The sequence below is a fragment of the Xiphophorus maculatus genome, chromosome 1 (genome assembly GCF_002775205.1).
Source record: "Xiphophorus maculatus strain JP 163 A chromosome 1, X_maculatus-5.0-male, whole genome shotgun sequence".
NCBI lineage: Eukaryota > Metazoa > Chordata > Actinopteri > Cyprinodontiformes > Poeciliidae > Xiphophorus > Xiphophorus maculatus.
Window position 1 is genome coordinate 30,197,321 of NC_036443.1, and position 21,537 is coordinate 30,218,857.

At 38.7% G+C, this 21,537-nt stretch overlaps 1 protein-coding gene across 3 annotated transcripts in view; it reads left to right on the top strand.

The window, feature by feature from the left end:
- Positions 1–21,537, top strand: part of LOC102235565 (DNA (cytosine-5)-methyltransferase 3B-like) — a 34,241-nt gene that overhangs the window by 6,793 nt on the left and 5,911 nt on the right. For all 3 annotated transcript variants that reach the window (XM_023341034.1, XM_023341025.1, XM_023341041.1), the window contains exons 2-13: positions 1,693–1,798; positions 11,880–12,033; positions 13,883–13,968; positions 14,059–14,193; positions 14,979–15,125; positions 17,479–17,637; positions 17,727–17,834; positions 19,590–19,731; positions 19,803–19,925; positions 20,916–20,960; positions 21,049–21,128; positions 21,209–21,321. In XM_023341034.1, coding sequence (XP_023196802.1) covers positions 1,693–1,798; positions 11,880–12,033; positions 13,883–13,968; positions 14,059–14,193; positions 14,979–15,125; positions 17,479–17,637; positions 17,727–17,834; positions 19,590–19,731; positions 19,803–19,925; positions 20,916–20,960; positions 21,049–21,128; positions 21,209–21,321 — 1,398 coding nt within the window. The remainder of the gene's footprint in view (positions 1–1,692; positions 1,799–11,879; positions 12,034–13,882; positions 13,969–14,058; positions 14,194–14,978; positions 15,126–17,478; positions 17,638–17,726; positions 17,835–19,589; positions 19,732–19,802; positions 19,926–20,915; positions 20,961–21,048; positions 21,129–21,208; positions 21,322–21,537) is intronic.

A 21,537-nucleotide genomic window follows, 5' to 3' on the forward strand; every position in this document is an offset into this window, starting at 1 on the left:
ACAGCAGTCACAATTTATCAATAACAATTTAGATTCAAATAAACATGTGATCAATAGCTATAGATAATACGTCTGATAGAATATTCACTATTCAGTATCGTCACTTTGTTAGAATATTCACTTAAATCCGGTCCAGAACCACACGGCATCCTGGGTGATGTAGGCAGAGGAAAGACTTTAGCCGCTCAACTACTCAGCTAGCTGAGCAAAGTGAATGGAATCAACTAACTCACTTGCTCTTCGGTTGCCTAGCAACACCCTGCTGAGTAACTGCCACAGCAGCAGTTTAAGGTTTTTACTACAAACTGCTTAAAAATAAAGACTTGCAGAGAAAACTATAAAACAGGTTATGACACCAGTTTGGCTGCCTTAACCTTTTGTCCAAGATATTTAAAACAAAAAATAATAAATAATTATAATATGTAAATATTATACATTGATACATTTTCATGCTAGCTAACTGTAGCGTCACTAATGTCTCTGGAAGTGACTCGTTTACTTTAAACTGTAAAAATATTCCTGGGTTTATTTGACATTCTGCCCTGAAGTCACAGAATAATGAAGTTTTTTTTGTGGTAAACTCTGGATGACTTTGGCGTTTAAGCCTCTGAAATCCTCGTCACACTCTCGCTAATCTCAGGCTGGTTTCTGTGACTCAGGGCAGGTCGGGGTGTCGGGTAAAACCCGGTCGCCTCCGCGCCGCCCTGCGGCGACACGTCGCAGAAACCGAACCCCGTGTGCGACCCGGTTCGGTCTCTGTGGATTTGCTGCGTCGCTGCGCCACAGACGGCTGAGAGCCGTCAGTCATGTCCACCAGCATGGAGGCTCAGAGGAATGCAGCTACATGAAGTAGCGGCGTTGTGTTTATTGAGCGTGTAGGGACACATTCGCGGTGCCAGGCTGTATCTGTTTACCTGAAGGGCTGCATGGGCTTGTCAGCTCCAGAGCTGAAGTTTTCCTCTCACACTTTCTCTGTTTACCTTTACGCTCCTATTCTTACATTTTCTCCCATTTAGTTGCAGATAACCTGCGTTTAGCTACATGTTTACTTTAAAAGACAGATAAATATTTTAGATGAAACCTGGAGAGCATCCCACCTTGGATCGATTTAATAATCCTCTAAAACGTTAAAAAACAGAATTCAGACCAAAATGGCAGCTTAAATTTGTTCACATTTTTATGTTTTTATTAAAATTTTGTTAAATAAACCAAGACGAAGTTGTGCATGATTGGGTAGTGGAAGGAAATTGGTCTGATATGATAAACTATTTATAAATTAAAACTCAATAATTTCTCTTTCTACCAAAAACTGGATGATGAAACTCTTCAGTGTGGTGTTTTGGCCTCAGCTAAACCTTTTTTTGTTTTTGGGGATAATTTTATTTACTGAAACTTAATTATTTATTTTATTTGTTGTTTCTGATGTTTTATTTATTTATTTTCAATATTTAAAATGTCTTCCCGCTCCAGTGTTAAATGTTCACTATAGTTTAGAGTATATTTATCTTTGAATATGTGTTCCTTCATTATTATTACAATTATATTACTTGTAAACTATCTTAAAATGACAATATTGTCATTTATTGCGATAATGTCTGGAACAATTTATCATCTGTTATTGTGGCAGGCCTGGAAGGAAACTTTGTGTGGTTGTAACAGGATTTCTCCTCCTCTTCATCGTTTTCTCCTCAGGTTTGAAAAGGAGTCAGGAAACCAACTGGACCCGTCAGCTACAACAGCCATGCCTTCCAACAACTCCGGAGCGATCCTGTCAGAGAGCAGCAACGTGACTGCCACAGTAAGACACACACACACACACAAACACACACACACACACACACACACACAGACATAGACCAGTGATGTCGATTAAAACATTTAACCACTAGGTATTAATCACGATCCCTAATCGTGATTTTTAAAAATCAAGCAAATAATTCACGGTTAATCACGATTAGTTGTGATTAATCGCGATTAATTGTGATTAATCGTGATCATAATCATTATTATTTGCTTCATTTTAGTTTTTTTTTTATTTTCTTGGCCCATGACTTTTTACTCAACAATTTTGGCTCATCTGACAAAAGTTTAGACACCCCAGTTCTAGTTATTCCACAACTAAGATAAATGCAAAAACTTTGTTACTAGTTGGGAATCAATTTTATTATATCTTATACACCATGTTCACGTTGGTGTACCTAACTGTCTGAAGAATATGTTATTTATCCGTAAAGCAGGGGTGTCCAAAGTGTGGATAGGGGCCATTACTGGCCCTTGGCCTCCAACTGCAACTAAAAAATGATCCAAATTTATCCAGTTGAATAATGAATAATGTGAAGTAAAACACAAATTGTTTGTCTTTTTATAACCGAGCTTTAACAAAAAGCAAACTCACCTTTATTCAGATACTTTTACTGAAATGATGCACAAAAATCAGCTTTTATTTAATTCAGTAAACTTGGCTGAATGTAGAAAACGTTTTGAAAGAAAGTGACCCAGATCTTGTTCTTATTACTGAACACAACACATAAATTAGATGATTTTCTTTTAATACAGGAAATGTGCAAAATATATTTGGCCACTGTAGATAAAATAGTAAAAAATAAAATTAAAAAAGAGTAACAAATTTCCACCAATAAGCTCAGAAATTTTCATTACAAACTTGGAAATGTCTCAGATTAGAAAGTTGAAATATTTTGACTTTTGAAACTCAGTAAAATTATTATTATTATTATTTATCTACAAAGGCAATAACACACTATCATACAAACCCCTTTACATCTTGGAACTACAATAAATATCCAGTACGGGGGAAAAATCTGGCTATTTTATTTGCCTGATTTTAGCTTGATTTTCCTTTTTGGCCAATATTACAAAAAGTTTGGACACCCCTGCTGTCGGGGTTGAAAAGGTCTCCAAATGCAAAAACCACCTAATCTTGCAGGTCAGATTTGCTTCATTTGGACCGCCCAAAACCCTTCAGAGGGCCGCAAATGGTCCCTGCGCCGCACATTTTACGCCCCTCCCACTCAGCTTTTGGAAGAGTTCAGCAGATAAGTGAGAGGAAGAGCTCAGCGTTGGCTCTGCACACCTCTGTGCGACCCAGCTGTGCTGTAAGGCAGCGACTGTCTGGCTGCCAAGGCAGATGCCTGGACGGGAGTGCCAGCTCGTCACATGGCTCTAATTGAGAATGCATGTTGGCTGTGAGGGCGTCTTCCTGCGCTGCACGCAAACAGCTGCATCCGCACAAGGCGGCAGCAAGAAAACGCTGAATAGATGCAGCAATGGAGGAGCAGGAAGACGAATAAAAGGATTTAATGAATTGAAAATGAAAATATTTGAATACTTTACGCTGCAAAGACGTTTGCTATAATGTCCGTTTAGATTTATTATCTATAGTGAACCTGTTTCAAACCTTTGCTCCTTCAGTCATAAACGCTCAACTCGTCCGTTGCCACGTCTTCCTCTTTTTCACTCATATATCACTCTATCTGAAAGGCAGACTTCCTTCCCTCAACCATCTGTCGTTCTTTCTGTTCATCGCTTTCTCTTCTGCAGATTCTGCTAAAAATGAGACTTGGCGTGAAAAGCAAGATTTGTGTTTGTGCTATTTGGTAATAAATCTTGCGCCGCTGGAAAGCGTTTTTTTCTCCTTTAAACAGAGGAACATTTGTAAAGAAACGTGAGCAGCAGAGCTCAGTATGCGGGTTGCACTCATGGAAACTCGCCAAACCGAATCTGGAAGCACAAATAGCTTGTTTTGCAATTCACTCCTTGGTTTATGTTGTTTCTTGGACCGTATGTTGTGAAATAATGAAGCAATTTAACAATCAGTGTGAGGAAGAACCATGCAGACAGTCACCAGCACGGTCACACACTGATGTGGGATGGAACCCCATTCATCAACCAGCATTTGTAGAAAATCAGCCAATGTTGCTGCCAGTGGTTAGCACTGCTAGCTTAATGTTCTAATCATAAACATTAGTCAGCTAATGCTAACGCGCTACAACAACTCAGTATTCAGTATAAGCTAATGCTAAAGTGCTATATTTTACCATTTTAAGTTGTAGGCACCGCTAACAAAGAAGATAGCTGTGCTAATCAAAAAGCTCTAATCATAATCATTAGCTCTGCTAACGCTAAAGTGCTATGTTTAACCATTTTGATTAGGGGAAACTGCTAACTAAAAGCTTAGCTGTGCTAATCACAAAGCTCTAATCATATTAGTTTCACTAAACACTACACCAACCAGGTATTCAGTAGAAGCTAGTGCTAAAGTGCTATGTGCTATGTTCACCAATATGAGCGCTACGCCAACACAATATTTATTAGAAGCTAAAGCTGAATTATATTTTAATATTAAACAAAATAACAACATGAATATAAATGCCTAACTATTTGAACAGTCAACCAAAACTTTATTCAACTGAAAGTTTACAAAACACTCAAGTAAACCACTGCTTTATAATTTACAGGAAGATATTGTTACATCTGGTAAGTTAGTTTGCGGTTCTGAAACACACAGAAAGGCAATTTCAGGTTTGAAATGTACAAAGAAAAGGACAAGTGAATAAAAAACTGGGTATTTCAAAGCTTTCCTCTGTTTTTCTTCTTCCAAAGGGCTAAAGCAGCCATAGCATCGTCACACTGGGTTGCCTCTTTCACAAAACGCCTCAAGCTGTGACTGAGAAACTTTCTGGGCCTTTCTGTCTGAAGCGAAGTCGTCAGCACTGTAACGGCTGAGGTGTGCAAGCTGCCAGCTAGCTGGCTAATTTAATTCAGAAACACTCAGGGACCGGTTTGGTGCATCACCCACACAAATTATTTAGCATTTAGACACATTGGATGAGTCTCTGTGACGCTAAAAAGGAAGAAATGCTTCACTTTCAGCCAACGGTAGCTTTTTCATCAGTGGTTACGCTGGAGAATATAAGGAAGCAGATGTTAAACTCCAGTGATGTGTTTGTCTAAGTAATTACATGTGTGACCCTTTTAAGTCATGTTCTAACGTTCTGGCTTCATTTTCCTGAAGCTTACGTTTCCTCATGACTTGACAGCTGGATTGGTGATTTATGGCCGCCCAGAGGCGGCTCCAGGACCAGCTTCACAGCTATACGACTGTTTCCTGAAAATGTAAATGTTAGCCAAAGATAGACATGTCTCCTTTAGTTCCATTGTTATCAGGAGTCAACTTGAGTTTACTGGTTTTGCCTTCAGTCCCATTTCAGTCTCTGGAAACCCACAGATAATCACAGCGGTTTTACTGAAAATGTGCTGGACATTCTTCAGGGAACAGGCTGGATTTCTTTAAACCTTGTTGTGCTTCTCATTTTGTTTGAGATACAGAAGTAAAGCGAACACATCATACGAACATTTAATGTTGAAGTTTTGCATACAGAATTAGATTTAGGCCTGCAGATTCTGTTCTATTAAGGACTAAAATTGCAACATTTGTTTCATTTTTTGAGTCAAACTCTTTGGGCGACCTGTTCCCCTCCTCGCCTGTGGGGGAGCTGCACCAAAAACCACTGAAGGAAATAACATGAAAACCCCTGAAAAAGGCATATTCTCCTTTGCAAAATCTAAACAAAATGAAGCAGAATCAGATTTTAGCAGTTGTAGGATTTCTCTAATGTCTTTGATAAAAGATGGCAAGTCATTTCTCCTGCTAGTGCTAGAGTAGCGTGTTTGCTTTGGTTCTGTTTACCCAGAATGCCCTGCACTGTAGTCCACTTCCTGCTTTTGGAGCGGTCTCAGAACCACTTCACGTTTGCATAAACATTTTAACCAAATCGGATCAAAAGACCATGAGCCGTTATAATATAATAATTTTATTTAGCGCTTTAGCATTAGCTTTGGCTAAATACCTTGTGTGTATAGTGTTTTAGCATTAGCAGAACTACTGTTTATAATTAGATCTGTTGGGTTAGCGCAGTTAGCGTTTTAGTTAGCAGTGTCCCTTATTCCAAATGGTTAAATATAGCATGTTGGAATTAATGCCTAGTTTGCATAGTGCTTTAGTGCTAGCATTTATAATTAGCTCATTTGGGTTAGTGCAGCTAACTTTTCAGTTAGCGGTGTTCCCTACTCAAAATGATTAAACATAGCACTTAAGAATGAGCTTCTACTAACTGCCATGTTGGTGTAAAGCGTTAGCATTAGCAGAAGTAATGATTATGATTAGAGCTTCAAGGCTAGCACAGCTAACCTTTTTTAGCTAGTGGTGCCCACAACTCAAAATGGTTCAGTTTATTGCTTTAGCATTAGCTTCAACTAAATATGGTGTTTACCTGTTGCAGTAATTAGTTTTAAATAAAGTGTACAATACTGGCAGCTTTAGTTAGGAAAAGCTTTTCCACCTGCTTTCCTCTCCTAACTCCTTTAACCTGTAATTTGACTGGCCACCTGTGCAGAGATTTGCCCTGCTAAATGTTCTGCATCTTAGATTAGCATCGTTTGAAGTTGATAGTTGGAAGTGAAGACAGACAGAAACACCCTGGGGAAATCTCAGAACATACTGAGTCACAGCGAAGGTGAAAACCTGAAAGTGTTTTCAGGTTTTCGTCTGCGGTTTGCCCCCGTTGGACTGTAAACCTGCTCATCTGTTAGCGGTGGGAATGTTTTCCTCACCTGGCGGGACCTCCCCACAGGCGCCTGCTTTAATGATTGACGCCTTTCAGCCAAAGTTGAAAAACTTTAATGGCTTGGTGGGTGGTGGGGAGAAAAGGTGCACATTCTGAGGAATATGCAGTGAACTGTTAGAAATAAGTGGAAAAGTAGAAAAAGGAGAGTCTCTCTCTACCTCGGCTGCAGGAGTTTAAAGATCTTAATGGTTTTTTTGGTCCAAGGCAATGAAGAAGTTCAAATTAAATTTCTTCTCTTTTTGCTTATTTTTGTCACAATTACATGCTTCAGATCATCAAACAAGTTTTAAAATCAGACAAATTGTATGAAGAAACACCTGATAACTGGTTTGGTCACCACTGAGTGCTAACTGATAATGGGGCCCACTCTTTTATGCAGAATCAGTCAGTATCAATCAGATCAGTCAATATCGGTAATTATTGTTAAATTTGTTTGTTTTAAATATCTGAAATATGGAGTGACCTTTCCTGTTTTATCCAGTTTTCTCTCCACTTTGTTTTTTTATTTTTATTTGCAGTTATGAAGCAAAACTGAAACTGCTGCTGTGGAAGGTTGTTGCTAGGTAACCAAAGTTGGGGGAACTTTGAAGCCGTGAATAAACGACAACCGGAAGAGAAAAGCTGTGAATTCGGACAGGTTTAGCCTTCACCCATTGTCCCCGCCCCCACCTCAGCGTAACTCATGTTGCCTAGCAACAGTGACAGCATGAAGCAAAGAGCGGCGAAGAAAAAAAACAACAGAGCTGAAGTTTGTTTTTTAGTCATGTTTTACTCCTGATTTCTGTATTATTCTTCACCTTTTATAGTAAATGCTGTTCATAGTGAAATAATGAATCTGTTATTTGATTCTAAAATGTTCAAACATGTGTTGCACATTTCCAGCACGAATAAATATAAGCAAATTCTTCATTTTCAAATATAATACTCTCCGAATCTGGGATAAGCCATTACAGTTAAATAAAACTAGTTTGTTTGAAGATTCAACTTTAATCAATCAAACCGTTTAGCTCAGGAATAAATGAATTACTTTAGTAAACCAAACATTTTTCAGCCAGATATTACGTGTGAATAATATCGGTGTTTCACTTCCACTCATTGGGGAAAGCTATTATTTATAACAGTGTGCCAGGAGTCAGACGTTTTCCTCCGGTAAACCGAACCTGAGCCGCCCGGCCAGCTGGCAGCTGGCGAGGGGAGCAGGCTGTTAACGCAGCGGGAGCAGACATGTCCGAAAATGTCAGAGCAGGTGATGTTTTGGTGAAACAAGCAGATATTTGAGACTTACACACTTACATTGTCGCCTAAAAACATTGTACAAAAGGCGTCTTAAAATTTGGACAGGCCTTGTCGCCGCGCTTTGACGTAATCGGCCTACAAATCCGTCCTTCGAAGGATTCAGACCCTGAATTAAGGCACAGCTGTAGTTTGTTCTTGTTGGCTCGTGACCTCTGACCTTCACTGAGTCAGCGAGGCTTCCAGAGAATTAGCCGTTATTCTGAAACATCCTGGATAAGTTGTGGATGAGTAATGGTGAGTAAACCTTTCTTTGTGACCGTTCCCTGACTGATAGATGTTCTTTTTTTTCAGATTGAGGCACAATGTGTTCTCTTTCAGACCTGGAGGTTTGCTTCATGTTGCCAGACAGGTTTTAAATGATCTCTTTGGTCTGGCAGCAGTCAGGAATGGGTGTGGGTAGTGGAAGTTATTCATAACAATGTTCTTAATCACAACTTATCTATTATTTAACAGCTTTTTCATAGAAAATCTAAGAGAAATATGCATTTTCTGCTGTGGATTTGGACCCGGCTTTTGCACTTTGTTTTTCCCAGGCTACCTGACACCTGAAGTAAACTTTGGGTGACCTGCTTTGGTAACTTCATGTCCTGCAAGTCTCTGCAGCATTTTGAGTTTCTCTGTATATTTTTACTGAGAATCCCCGTATAACTCAGCGGCCCAGGCTGCGGTCTGATGCTAAAGTGGCTGCAGGTATCTCTGCAGAGGTATCTATGATTTATTGTTATTTAACACAGATTATAAAGAGTTTATATGGTGTACATTGATAATTATTATGATACTTTATGTGTGGTTGTTATAAACAATTGTCATTGTTACTATTATTATTATTAGATTTTTATTATTATTTATTCTGACAAGCAGAATACAACCATGTTATCGGCTGCAGAACACAGCTACTCTAAAGTTAATTCCTGCTACTTTACAATCGCAGGTTCACATAAATATTCACGTTATGGGATGGAATTACGATGGAGATTAAAACAAAAACTAACTTTGTCTCTAAATAAACTGCATGCATTCAGAGGGAAACAACATCCACCTCTTCCACAGGACAACATTATGAAAGACGAGGATCTAAGGAGCTCAAACAATTTAACAACAATACCACAGAAGAAGAAGTAGAGAGGAGGGGCTCCCTGTCTCAAAGTCACACGCTTAAAACAATGATGGTGGTTTCTAAAATGTTTACAGTCAGGCATAGTAACAATCAGGAAAAATTACATTTTGTGTAATTATAACAAAATAAAAATACAACTTGGTGTTAAGCTTACACCATTAGCATTAGCAGGAGCTAACACCATTAGCAGGAGCTAACACCATTAGCATTAGCAGGAGCTAACACCATAAGCAGGAGCTAACACCATTAGCATTAGCAGGAGCTAACACCATTAGCAGGAGCTATACGCTCTCCTTTCCAGTTAGCATATCCAAGCAGTAGCAGCACAAACAACAGACTTTTTCATCCGACTCTCTCCTCTTCCTCTCTTTGGTCCTCCTCATCTTCATTTTCCATCGTCATGGAAATGAAGAGGCATTACCTTCTAACTGAATGTTCAAATTGAAAGTACTAAATGCTACTCAATACACAATAATGCATTGCAGTGTAGACAACATGGTGACAATATCTTAATTTGTCACCATGTTGTTTTAAATAAATGTTTCCCAAATAAAGTTTGTTTTTATAGCTAATGCTGGGTCACACAGAGAAATGCCCACAAACTTAGCTGCCAGAACCACTTCTTTATAAAAGTGCTGATTAATTTAATTTGATTTGTAGTTTCTGCTTGCTACTTTAGTTAAATCCGGTGGAAGATGTTCCTAATGTTTTCCCATTAGCATTTTAAAAGCCATAATTAGTTCGTTTTTTTCTATAGCATACCAGAAAAACTAATGCATAGATTGGGGTTATGTAAGTTCAGGTTTTATGGACTCAACAGAAATGCGTAACCCCTCCTTTAAAAGAAGAGAGGCGATGATGAATAGAGCACTGAGGGTTTTGATGAGTACCTTCACAACTATTTCCCAGTGATCCTCTCTATAAACAGGCACAATTTAAATAAACAGCTCGCTCCCTGAGGCAGCTGCCGTGTAACTTCAGCATTTACTGTTTGTTTTGAGTCAGGCAGACTCAGAGTCTGCGCCTTTTATCATTTTATCTAAATGTCTAAATGTCAGGAGCAACAAAAGCAAGATTACAAGAAACCCACAAAACGCTGTACCTCAACGTCCGAGCAGAACTACAAAACTGAAGCTGGTGTTTAGTGACAGTTTTTAAGGATCACAGACTGAATTTCATCCTATGTGGGTAAAATTTAAAATACTTGTCAAAACTGAGCTTGATTATTCTGTGCTTTTGGTGAAAATCTGAGATTTTATGGCGTTTTGCTCCATTTTTATATCAAAGTGTGGCATCCATCTTGTAGAGACATCTTTTATATTTCTACACTGTAAAAACACAAAATATCACCAAGTACTTTGTGTTTCTAGTGCAAATAACTTATTATACTTGTTCTAAGTCAATAATTGATAAAAAAAAAAAAAAAAAACTTGTCCCATTGGCAGATTATTTCACTTATAAAATATATATTTTCTTCCAAGTTATAAGTGAAACAATCAAATTTTTTATCGATATTAAAGAAGTATTGACAGAAAATAAGCTCCTATATCTTGCTGATTAGTTACTAAGCTAAGATATTTACACTAGAAACTAACTAAAGTTACTTGATAAGACTTTTTGTGTTTTATAGCATTCAAGCTGTGCACATTTAGCAGCTGATTTATTTACTTTTCTTGGCAAAGCAGCTCAATCTCAGTCAGACTGGGTTAGAATGGACCTTCTTCCTGTCATTTATCATTATATAGTGAAGAATTTCTTGCAATAAGGATTTGGATTTAATGTGACAGTCATGATGACGTGCTAAACCCCTCAAAGCTAATAGCATTGTTGTAGCTGTTATTTTTACCATTTTCTTCACTGTTCCATGAGAGCATCAATAAATACAAATTAATTTAAAAATATGATGAAATGTGTTTTTCACACAAAGAGCAGAACATTCAGTCTGTTACAGTTTTATATTTTCAGGCTTGATGTTTATTTTGTGTTTATTAATAAGTGGTTGCTGATTAGATTAGCTATCGCTGCTCTTAGCTAATCTAACACAACCATGATTGATTAGTTAATTTAAACACCTGCTCTACTGATGATCTGTCAGAGAGTTGGTGTTTAGGTCGCCTTTGTTTTTTTAAATGAACCAAAACACAGAATTCCACAGCACATCTATATGTTGCGGTTGTCATAGTCAAGCTAGCATAACTCACTTACCTTCCTTTCCCTCGCTATTTTTTGTGTAATTTAAACTTTTACCTGATCTTATTTAGTTGATACAGTGTTGACAATTAGTAGCAAAGCACTGCATGGGTACATTTCAGATTTAGCACGTTAAGTTGGACAACTTGACAGGTAAAACCAATGCTAGTCATCATTAGCAAGCATCGTGTTTGCAAAGTATCCATTTCCCACACTGGATAAGTAGCATTTTGAAACATTGATCTAATTTTTATCTGCATGTTTTGGGTCGTTGTTCTGCTGGAAGGTAAAACTCCACCCCTCAAAATGTAACAAATGTTGCCGTTTTGGTCCCCAATCAAACCGAATCTGCCAGAATATCATTTGTCTTAACTTAATGTTCTCAGTGCAGATGTGGTTTTTATTACTTTTACTATAATAAAATATATTCAATAAACATTTTAAAGGTGGTTTGTCTCCAACAGCTGCGTTTGATGAATTTTTGTCATCATCTTGCTTTATTACATTGTTGATTTAAAAATCATTTTGACAGTCTGCCCAGCCACGCTCCCTAGCGCCCTCTGAGGTGTGGTGGGTTCACTGCGATATTCATCTCGTAAACACCTGATCTGATCAGAGTATTTTGTCCTCAGGCAGCAGTGAATGGAGATACGCCCCTTATTGCCGAGGGCCTATCAGAGAACGACAGCGGCGTTGAGTTGACCAATGACAACAGCCCGCTGACTGCAGCGGAGCCGCCCTCGCCCTTCTGCCCCAAACAGAGCGGGGGCGCCGCATCGCCGCAAGGTACGTACCCAACACATCCACAGTTTTAACACTCTCAAAACTCTCAATAAACGGTTATAAACTGAACCAACAGAGGCAATGTGTTGCTATTTATTGGTTTTGGGGTAATTATTGTGTTAAAAATTGATGGATTATGACCAGAACATGACATTGTGCAACTTCACTGTCATGCCAACGTCAATGGAGGTTTAAAAATCACACCAAGTGTTTAAAATGTGGACATCTGGAGCCACTTTGGGTTTTATAGCAATGCAGTAAAAGCAGAAAGTAATGAAATAAAACACAAGAGGTATTAAACTGAGGATTAGGAAGCCAGACGATTCTGCTCTGCGGAGGAGAAGTCAGAGTTGAATATGTTTCGACATGCAGTTACTGTAAAAATTAAAAATTACATCCACCCATTGTGAGCATTAATCTGAGGCTTTTATGCTGCATTTCTACCATTATTTCTCCAAAGTGACATAATTATAAACCAAATAACTTTTGATTTGTTGTGGATTTTCTGGTCTAAATTAGGCGTACAAATTTAAATGTTTATAAACATAAAACCCCAATGTTAACACGTTGCAGGGAAACCAGTTATTTTTTTAAGTGCTCCACAGTCTCTTGGCCAATTTTGATTATTGGAACATATTATTTAAATCGTTTAGTTTCCTGCCACTTTAATTGACATTCCAGAAATCTCTGATAATTTTGAGGTTTGGACTTTGGAAAGGTAACTCCAGAAGCCCATTGTTAGCCAGTTTTAACCATTTCAAAACCAGTTAGGACTCATATTTAGATCATTTCTCCCAAATGTGTCCAAGTTTCAACCCTCTGACCAAACCTCTCAGGAGACACCAGGTCTAACCTGACATGAACTGGAACTCCAGTTTCATTTTCTGCAGAACTGCTGAAATTAGTTTAGCTAATATGCTAATACGCTAATAATTCCTTAATATTGAAGAAAATGTTAGTTCTACTGGAAGATTATTTCACTTATAACATGAAAAAAATGTTTTGTAATGAGTAAAATAATGGAACTAGTATTTTTTAATCAATATTTAGGAATTCACTTAAAATAAGCTCCTATATCTCACTGAAACAATTAGCTTTGTCTTATTTGCACTAAACACTGAATAGAAATTTGTGGTTAGGGCTTGTGTTTTTGCAGTGTAGGGGTTTATGCTTTAATATCTTTAAGGTTTTTACCGTCTATGTAATTTTTTACATGTTTTTCTATATTTAAATAATAGAGTGAAATTTTAGGTTTAATTGTTTAAGTCCAGCCCTTGTTTATGTTGCAGCTCTAACTGAATCACAGTCTTCAAATAAATTTCATAATAAATTTTGCTGGATGGTAAATTGTCCTAGAAGTTATTGCGATAAACGACAATATTGTTGTTTTGAGAGCATTTTCAACTAATCCAACAGTAAATGCAAAGTAATAATGCAAGAACTCATCCTCAAAGATCAATAAACTTTAAAATCTAATGAACATTTAACCCTGGAACTGGAAGACATTTTAAATATCCAGAATAAATAAAATTAATTATGAAGACTTTGTAAACAAAAAAAGGTCTAGTTGAGACCAGACTGAAGACTTTTATCATCCAGTTTTTGTTAGAAAGAGAAAAATCCTGCAGATATAAATTATTGAGTTTCTTTTAATTTATTATGTGGTTAATTGGTTTATTTCTTATTGAGACATTCCTCGTCTTCAGTATAGAAAATGTTCATTAGAGCAGTTTAGATCCAAGATGAAAGGAAGAGTCTTGAAGGTATTCCTTTTTGTTGCACCATCTGTTTGACCTTCTGCTGCTATCTCCGTCTCCCCCATCTCGCTTTCTGCTCCCACATTCTTCGCCAGATGGTAACCAGCGTACGAGAGGAAGCAGGAAGAGGAGCAGGAAGAGGCCCGAGGAGGAGGAACCGGACTGGGACTCCTACAGCCACGTAACGCTACAAGCACATGGAGGCCTCACTTCATTTGTGCCAACAGATGGAAGAAGCTTTATTTGATTGTTTGTTTGTCTGTTTTTCCAGAAGCCGTCAGGAACGTCTCAGTTGGGCTTGAGGAACAGACCGAGACCAAGAACCATCTACCAGGCCGGCCTGGCGGCAAACCCGCAGACCAAACACCGCAGGCAGAACCGCAAACAGGAGCAAAGCCCAGTCATGGTAAACGCCAGGGACGATCCCGCATTAGCATCGCTATCAGCACATCGCTATCGGCACATCGCTATCGGCACATCGCTATCAGCACATCGCTATCGGCACATCGCTATCGGCACATCGCTATCGGCACATCGCTATCGGCACATCGCTATCGGCACATCGTTATCGGCACATCGTTATCGGCCCGATGTGTAAATCTGGGTTACAAAAAAAAACAATGCTTACACTGCAAAAACATAAAAATGTACCAAGTATTTTTGGCCCAGTTTTCCAGTTCAAATATTTTAGTATACTTGAAATAAGATAAAACTAACTTACAAGTAACTTTTTAGCAAGATACAGGAGCTTGTTTTATGTTAGTAATTCCTTAATACTGATGAAAATATTCTAGTTCCACTGGCAGATATATATATCTATATATATGTATAGATATATATATCTATATCTATATACAGTATATATACTGCTAAAAAAAATAAAGGGAACACTTTAAGTGTTAAACACCTGTTTAAGTGTTCCCTTTATTTTTTTGAGCAGTGTATATATCTATATATAGATATGTATATCTATATATAGATATATATATCTATATATAGATATGTATATCTATATATAGATATACATATCTATATATAGATAGATATACATATCTATATATAGATATATATATCTATATATAGATATACATATCTATATATAGATATACATATCTATATATATATATACATAAAATTCTGTAGACTTATGGTAGTTTTTCTATCTAATCTTTTGTGTTTTTCCGTGTCCAGTACGCTGCTGGTCCTCGCAGAGCCGCTGGCGTCGTTGCCAGAGAGACGCCAGAGGCGCCATGTTTGGAGCTGATGGAGCAAGACTCCAAAGACTCGGCCCAGAGCAGCAGCACCACGTCCAGCTCCGAGGTCCAGCCAGAATACAACGTGAGCCAAACTGTTTTCCTTCCCTCGGTTCAGGCCGTATTCTGGGTTCATCACATTTCATCCACAGCCCACTGGAACCTCTTTAGACGTTAAAACACTTCCTCTCTTTCAGTAGGTTTACAAAAACACTCACTTTGTTGTTTATCTTTCCTGCAAACTGTCTCCTAGACATAGACGGTTCTTAGCGCTGTCAATCATAATCTTGGCGCTGCCAGTTTTTCTCCGTCAGCAGATCCTGCTGTGAATGCTAGGCTAGTTAGCATAGACACAGAAGACAGTGGGTAAACTGTTTTTCTGTAGTGGTGAGTTGTTTTTCCGCCATTAGAACATTTAGTAGCGAGTACATGATGTTGATTGACAGCGCTAAGCCCCGCCTCCGGCTCTGATTTGTGCTTGTTGGTCATTTCTTCAGCAGCTCAATGAGAAGTTGGAGGATATTGATCTTTTCACAGATCATCTGTCTCATAACATGGTGTCAGTTTTAACAAACATGTAATAAAACATTTTAGAAAAGTTACTGCAGCTTCAACAGATGAAATGATGAAGTCTAAGAAAGTCCCAGTTAGTTTTTTCTTAGGAACTGTTTCCTCCTGCAACATTTAGCGTTAGCATGCTAATAAAAACGAGCTCCTGATGGATCCGGGCAGGTCTGCAGGCATCCATGTTCCCTGGATGCCCTCTGCGGTTGTTTTCACACAACGTTCTGGCTGAACTCAGCAAAACATCTGCTTGTTAAGTCAGACTGCGACACCCTGCCAAATCGTTTTCTTTGGAAACACTTTAATGACCTGAGTGATAAAAAAAATGCAATAAAAACACATTAGTTTGCTTTTTCCCCACTTCCTGTTGGCGACTATATTCAAAAGTACAACATTTAAAGCAGAATTTGAAGAAGCTGCAGCCAAAAATCTAAAATTAAATCTGTTTTTGCTGAATCTGCTGCGTCATAGTCGTACTGTAGTGCTGAGTCACTGTTTGCTTTCCGCTTTGGCTTTTAACAGACTGGCAGACAGGAATTAAAGACTCAAACCAACAGTTTATTTGGAAAACTAAAACTTTTCATCCGAAGACTCTTGAATGGTTTTAGGACGGAAACCGTTCACACAGAAATCTGATTGTGGTCGCATTTAATTAGTAGCATGAACTACCACGCAAAAAAAAAGAAAAAGAGTGTCGAGACCTTCTGTTTGAACGGAAATAAGACTCAAAAACCAATATGAATAGAACAATAAACTAAAAGGATAAACATAAATGGACTTAACATGTATGGCAACACCTTTCAACCAACAATGAGCAGAAAAGTTAACTTTATATGGCAAGACTTGCAGAACAAAAAAGAAGAATCAAAGTATGAACGCAAGTAAAGCCAAAATCCAATAGGAAATATATTTAATTTTCATATATAACAGCAATATCAATATTTTATACCTATTTTAAATACTCGATATATTCGTCTGAAACTTTCCACTGACCTGAAGGACTTTTCTTGTGATTTCAGAAAATGTCTGTCAGAAAACCTGCAGTTTTGTTATTTGAAAAATAATTGTAGTTTTTGCATTATTATTACTTCTATTGTTATAATTTTATGACCTTGTACAGTGATTATTTGTACGGTTTATTGAGAATTAAAAGAAACTAGCTTAAGTTAGTGTTTTGCACATTGTTCCTGTTTTAAACACACTAATAAACTAAACTATTGATTAAAAGATGGATCCCCACGTTTGTGAGCTAAATATACATTTAGTTCACTTTGGTGACTTCCTGTTTTATTTTGTTGAATTAAATAGTTAGGAATCTTTTTTTCCATTCCAGAATAAAGATGTTTTTTCTACATCTGTTTCCTCTACAAGCTGCATTTCCATTGATTATATAATTGCACAATTTGATATTTTGGAGATAAATTTGCTTAATGGAAACACACAAATTAGAAAGAAAAATAGTTTTTTGTTTTAAAAATAAAAGTTTGTTGCTAGGATGAGGCTGTGTTTTTTTGGCTGTACCAAAATAGTTTTTTTTTTTCAAAACAACTGCAATGGAAACACTGTTTTATCATCACACGAATCACATGATCAACAACCGGACATAGCCACTGGCAAAAATAGCAAAGAAGACGACAACAGGAAATAGCTGGAGGATCATGACGTAGCATGTTTTTTAAGGACTTATCACATGATTGTTATTGTGTTCCTTATTTTAATGGAAACACCTCAAATGCGAAAGGTTTATTTTTGACATTAGAGAATATTAACAAAGTTTGGCAGACATTTGTAATGGAAACGCAGTGATGGTTCAAAGACACAGTGACGGTTAGCTTCATGGATGCTCACTGTGTCTCGTCCTGTTCTGCCTGCAGGATAATAAAGGCTTTGGAGTCGGCGAGCTGGTCTGGGGGAAGATCAAGGGCTTCTCCTGGTGGCCGGGCATCGTGGTGACGTGGCGCGCCATGGGCAAACGGCAGGCCAGCCACGGCATGAGGTGGCTGCAGTGGTTCGGAGATGGAAAGTTCTCTGAGGTGAAAACGCCCGGCCGTCTTGAAGAAAAAAGCAGGAAAAGCTGTGTTTATCTTGGGTTTTGAACCTTCCTTGTGATTTCTGTGTCCAGGTTTCAGCGGACAAGCTGGACTCTCTCATGGCCTTCCCCAAGTTCTTCAGCCAGGCTTCGTACACCAAGCTGGCCTCCTACCGAAAGGCCATCTTTCAGGCAGTCGAGGTACTTTTTCACGTTTAATGCAGCTGATTGCCCGATTAGTTAGACCCAACACTAATGAGCATGCATCATTATTTAGAGGAAACATCATTAGTTGGCGCTAACAAAATTAGCAGGAGCTAATGCCATTAGTTAGACCTAATACCTAGCAAGAGCTAGAGTTATTGTTTAGAGCTAACGTCATTGATTGAAGTTAACACTGTAAGTTAGAGCTAGCACCTTTAGCAGGAGCTAACGCAAAATCAAAACAAATTGAAAGATAATGAATGAATGTTTTAAAATGGCATCTCTAAGTCTTTGTAACACGTCGGTCTAATATATTTATGAAAATGTTTAGAACTTGATGATAACCGTAAACGGCCGACTCTCTTCTCTTCCTCCGTTTATTCCTCTGCATTTTCATTTTGGTTCAACGTTACATGGGGCAAAACTTACTGTTCTGCCTGGACTTTGCTAAGTTAGTTGATTTCAGTAAGTGATAAATCCAATAAGTCCCTGCAGCCGCATTTCAGACAGATGTTTCATCAGATTCAGTTCCAGATAAGAGGAGATGCCGGTTTATGTAAACTAACAGAGCTGCTCTGAGCGTTTCCACCGTTGCAGACAGAAGGTGGTAAACCATCTGTTTACTCTGAGATAACCTGCATACAGAATAATGTCTCCACCAGCTCTAGAAACTATTTACACATTATTATTTACAAATTAACTGCATTCATACTGGATGGATTTGTTTTGATCCTTAATATCCAGATGCAGTCATACAGTTTTCCATTAAAATGTTCTGTCTGGTTCTTTTTGACTGGAGAAATGGAAATTTCAGGTCTTCAACGGTGACTTCAGTTGAAGAAAATACGTGAAAGATCAACATTTTCTCACTTTTTAAGGCTTTAGAGCGAGGTTTTGTTAGCCAGTCAGATGTTGAGCTTCAGGTCAAACTCAGCTGGTTTAGCATTTATGCTAGCTGGCGATGTCTCTGTTTACATTCTGTAAATCTTAAAGTGTGAAGCAGATAAGGAAACAGATGTGTCTGGCGTGAAACACACACACACTCCGATCTACATGAAGCTTCCCAGCACAGTGTGTGTGTGTGTGTGTGTGTGTGTGTGTGTGTGTGTGTGTGTGTGTGTGTGTGTGTGTGTGTGTGTGTGTGTGTGTGTGTGTGTGTGTGTGCGTGCGTGTTATCTAACAGAGGACGCAAGGTTTTGTTACACATTGATAAAAACAGAACTCAGGAGAGACACTTCCTGGTTCTTTTTACTGATCCATAAAGTTCAAATGTGGTTTAAAATTTACTCAAATTCCATTTATTTGTTTAAAATTTAACAGATATGAAAAAACGGTTTAGAGGGAAAAACAAATATTGTGTTTTTAAACGTTTAAACTTTTATTTCAGGCTCAAAACATCAACTAGCTTTATATCAGAAATGTTACTTGAAGTAGTGCTACTTCAACATTTATGTTTGTACTTTTACTTTAGTATAATTTTTGTTTACTCTAATCATCGGTGAGGATTTTGTTGAGAAGTGTTTAGAATTTTAATAAGCAAAAAATATAAATACAATTAATTATCAAAACTTTTATATTTCAGCTGTTACCAAAACCTTTTAACTCGTCTGTTTTTGCTAATCTAAACAATCTGGATTGTTCTGGTGTCATTATTTTTTCTCGGTGGGTCTGGACGCCTCGCAGTGTGTGGTCAGACTCTCTCAGTCAAACAGGTGGATTTGAGGTTTTGTGACGTTTCTGTCGCTGTCTCAGATGGCCAGCGTCAGGGCGGAGAAGACCTTTCCCCCCTGCGAGACGGACAATCCCGAGGAGCAGATCAAACCCATGCTGGACTGGGCCAACGGCGGCTTCCAGCCCAAAGGAGAGGAAGGACTCAAACCGACACGCAGCGCCAGTGAGCTAAAGAAAACCTGAGTTCAGTCGCGTACAGGAGAAGAGTGTGAGCGTCTGTCTGTGTGTCTGCAGGCAGTAACCCTCTGGACCACCAGATCCTCAACGTTTCTCTGCCAGAGTATTTCCCCAGCGCTAAGCGGCCCAGAGTCAGCCCCTGCAAGGCCAAGGCTGCACCCGAGGAGCCCTGTAGCAGAGGTAGGGCTCACCTGCCATGATCAGTACGGCGCACTACTCGTGCCAAAATTAAAACTATTGCTTCCTTTTTGCAGGAGGGTATATTGATTCTGAAGCTAGCTGCTAATCTGATTAAAGGTGGGAAGAAATTGGTAACTCAGTTAGTTTTGCACAGGATGTCCACTGGATTGCATACTGTCCATTAAGCAGAGATATGGTAGCATTAGCCTTGTACAGGCTAACAGCTAGCCTATACAAGGCTAACAACTAGCATAAATAGAGTCACCCACTGGATTGCCTACTTCCTCAATTGTCCATTGGCAGAGATTGGCTAGCGTTAGCCTTGGCTATATTAACTTCAATAGGTCAGCATTAACCTTGTCTAGGCTAACAACTAGAATGTCTAGGCTGGCCACCCACTGGATTGTCTACTTCTTCTGATTTCCATTAATAGAGAATGGCTAGCATTAGCTTTGAATGGCTAGCATTAGCTTTGAAAGTCTAGCGTGAACCTTGGATAGGCTAGCAACTAGCATGCCTTTTCTGGATCACCTACTGGATTGCCTACTTCTTCCTCTGCTTTCATTAACAAAGATAGGCTAGCATTAGCCTTGATAGGCTAGCGTTAGCCTATGAAGGTGGAAGTAGATTGGAAGTAGGCAGTCCAGTGAGAGGTGAGCTTAGCCATGCTATTTGTTAGCCTAACCAAGGGTAGTGCTAACCTATCCATGCTAATGGACAACAGAGGAAGAAGACAATCCAGTGGATGACTAGCCCAGATATTCTAGTCACTAGCTTGTTCTAGGTTAGCGTAAGTGAGTTCTTTCCTTCCCATTTTCCAGCAGCTGCCGCTCCGTTTCCATGCCAACCTGTCATTAATCAGATCAATAGTTAGCTTCAGAATGGATATAGGAAGTAGCCACCGCTACGTGTGCAATAATCTTAATTTTGGCACTAATACCAAACAAAACACTGTCACTCATGTTGTCTCAACGTTTTCCTTTCTGCCAGAACAAATGGTGAATGAAGTACAGAAAAAGAACCGAAGTATAGAAGGTACATTCTGGGTATCTAACGCCGCTGCAGCGCATAAACTCCTAGCTGTGTTTTGATTTGACTCGCCTGTGTTTATCCGATTCGTCAGAGTTTTGTCTCTCATGTGGAAAGATGAGAGCAGCAACCTTCCACCCGCTGTTTGAAGGAGGCTTGTGCCAAACGTGCAAGGTGAGGTCCGCTCCAGATCGGATCTTTGAACCAGAGGATAACAGCGGTGATAAAACGCTGCTGTGTGTGTGTGTGTTTAGGATGTGTACCTAGAGATCTCCTACATGTACGATGACGATGGCTACCAGTCCTACTGCACGGTCTGCTGCGGAGGCCGAGAAGTTCTGCTCTGCGGAAACGCCAACTGCTGCAGGTCCGTTCCAGAAAAACGTTCAGGAATTCAGCTGCAAGAAAGACAAAAAAACACAAAAAATTATACAAGACACAAAAAACATGGAGTCATTTCATTCTGCCGTTTCACCTATCAGGACCTATAAAATGGTCAGATCTTTTCCAGGTTATAAAATTATTTAAAGCCGAGTTTAACGCTGCAGTTTGTAACTTTATTTAAAAAATTTCTTACATATTT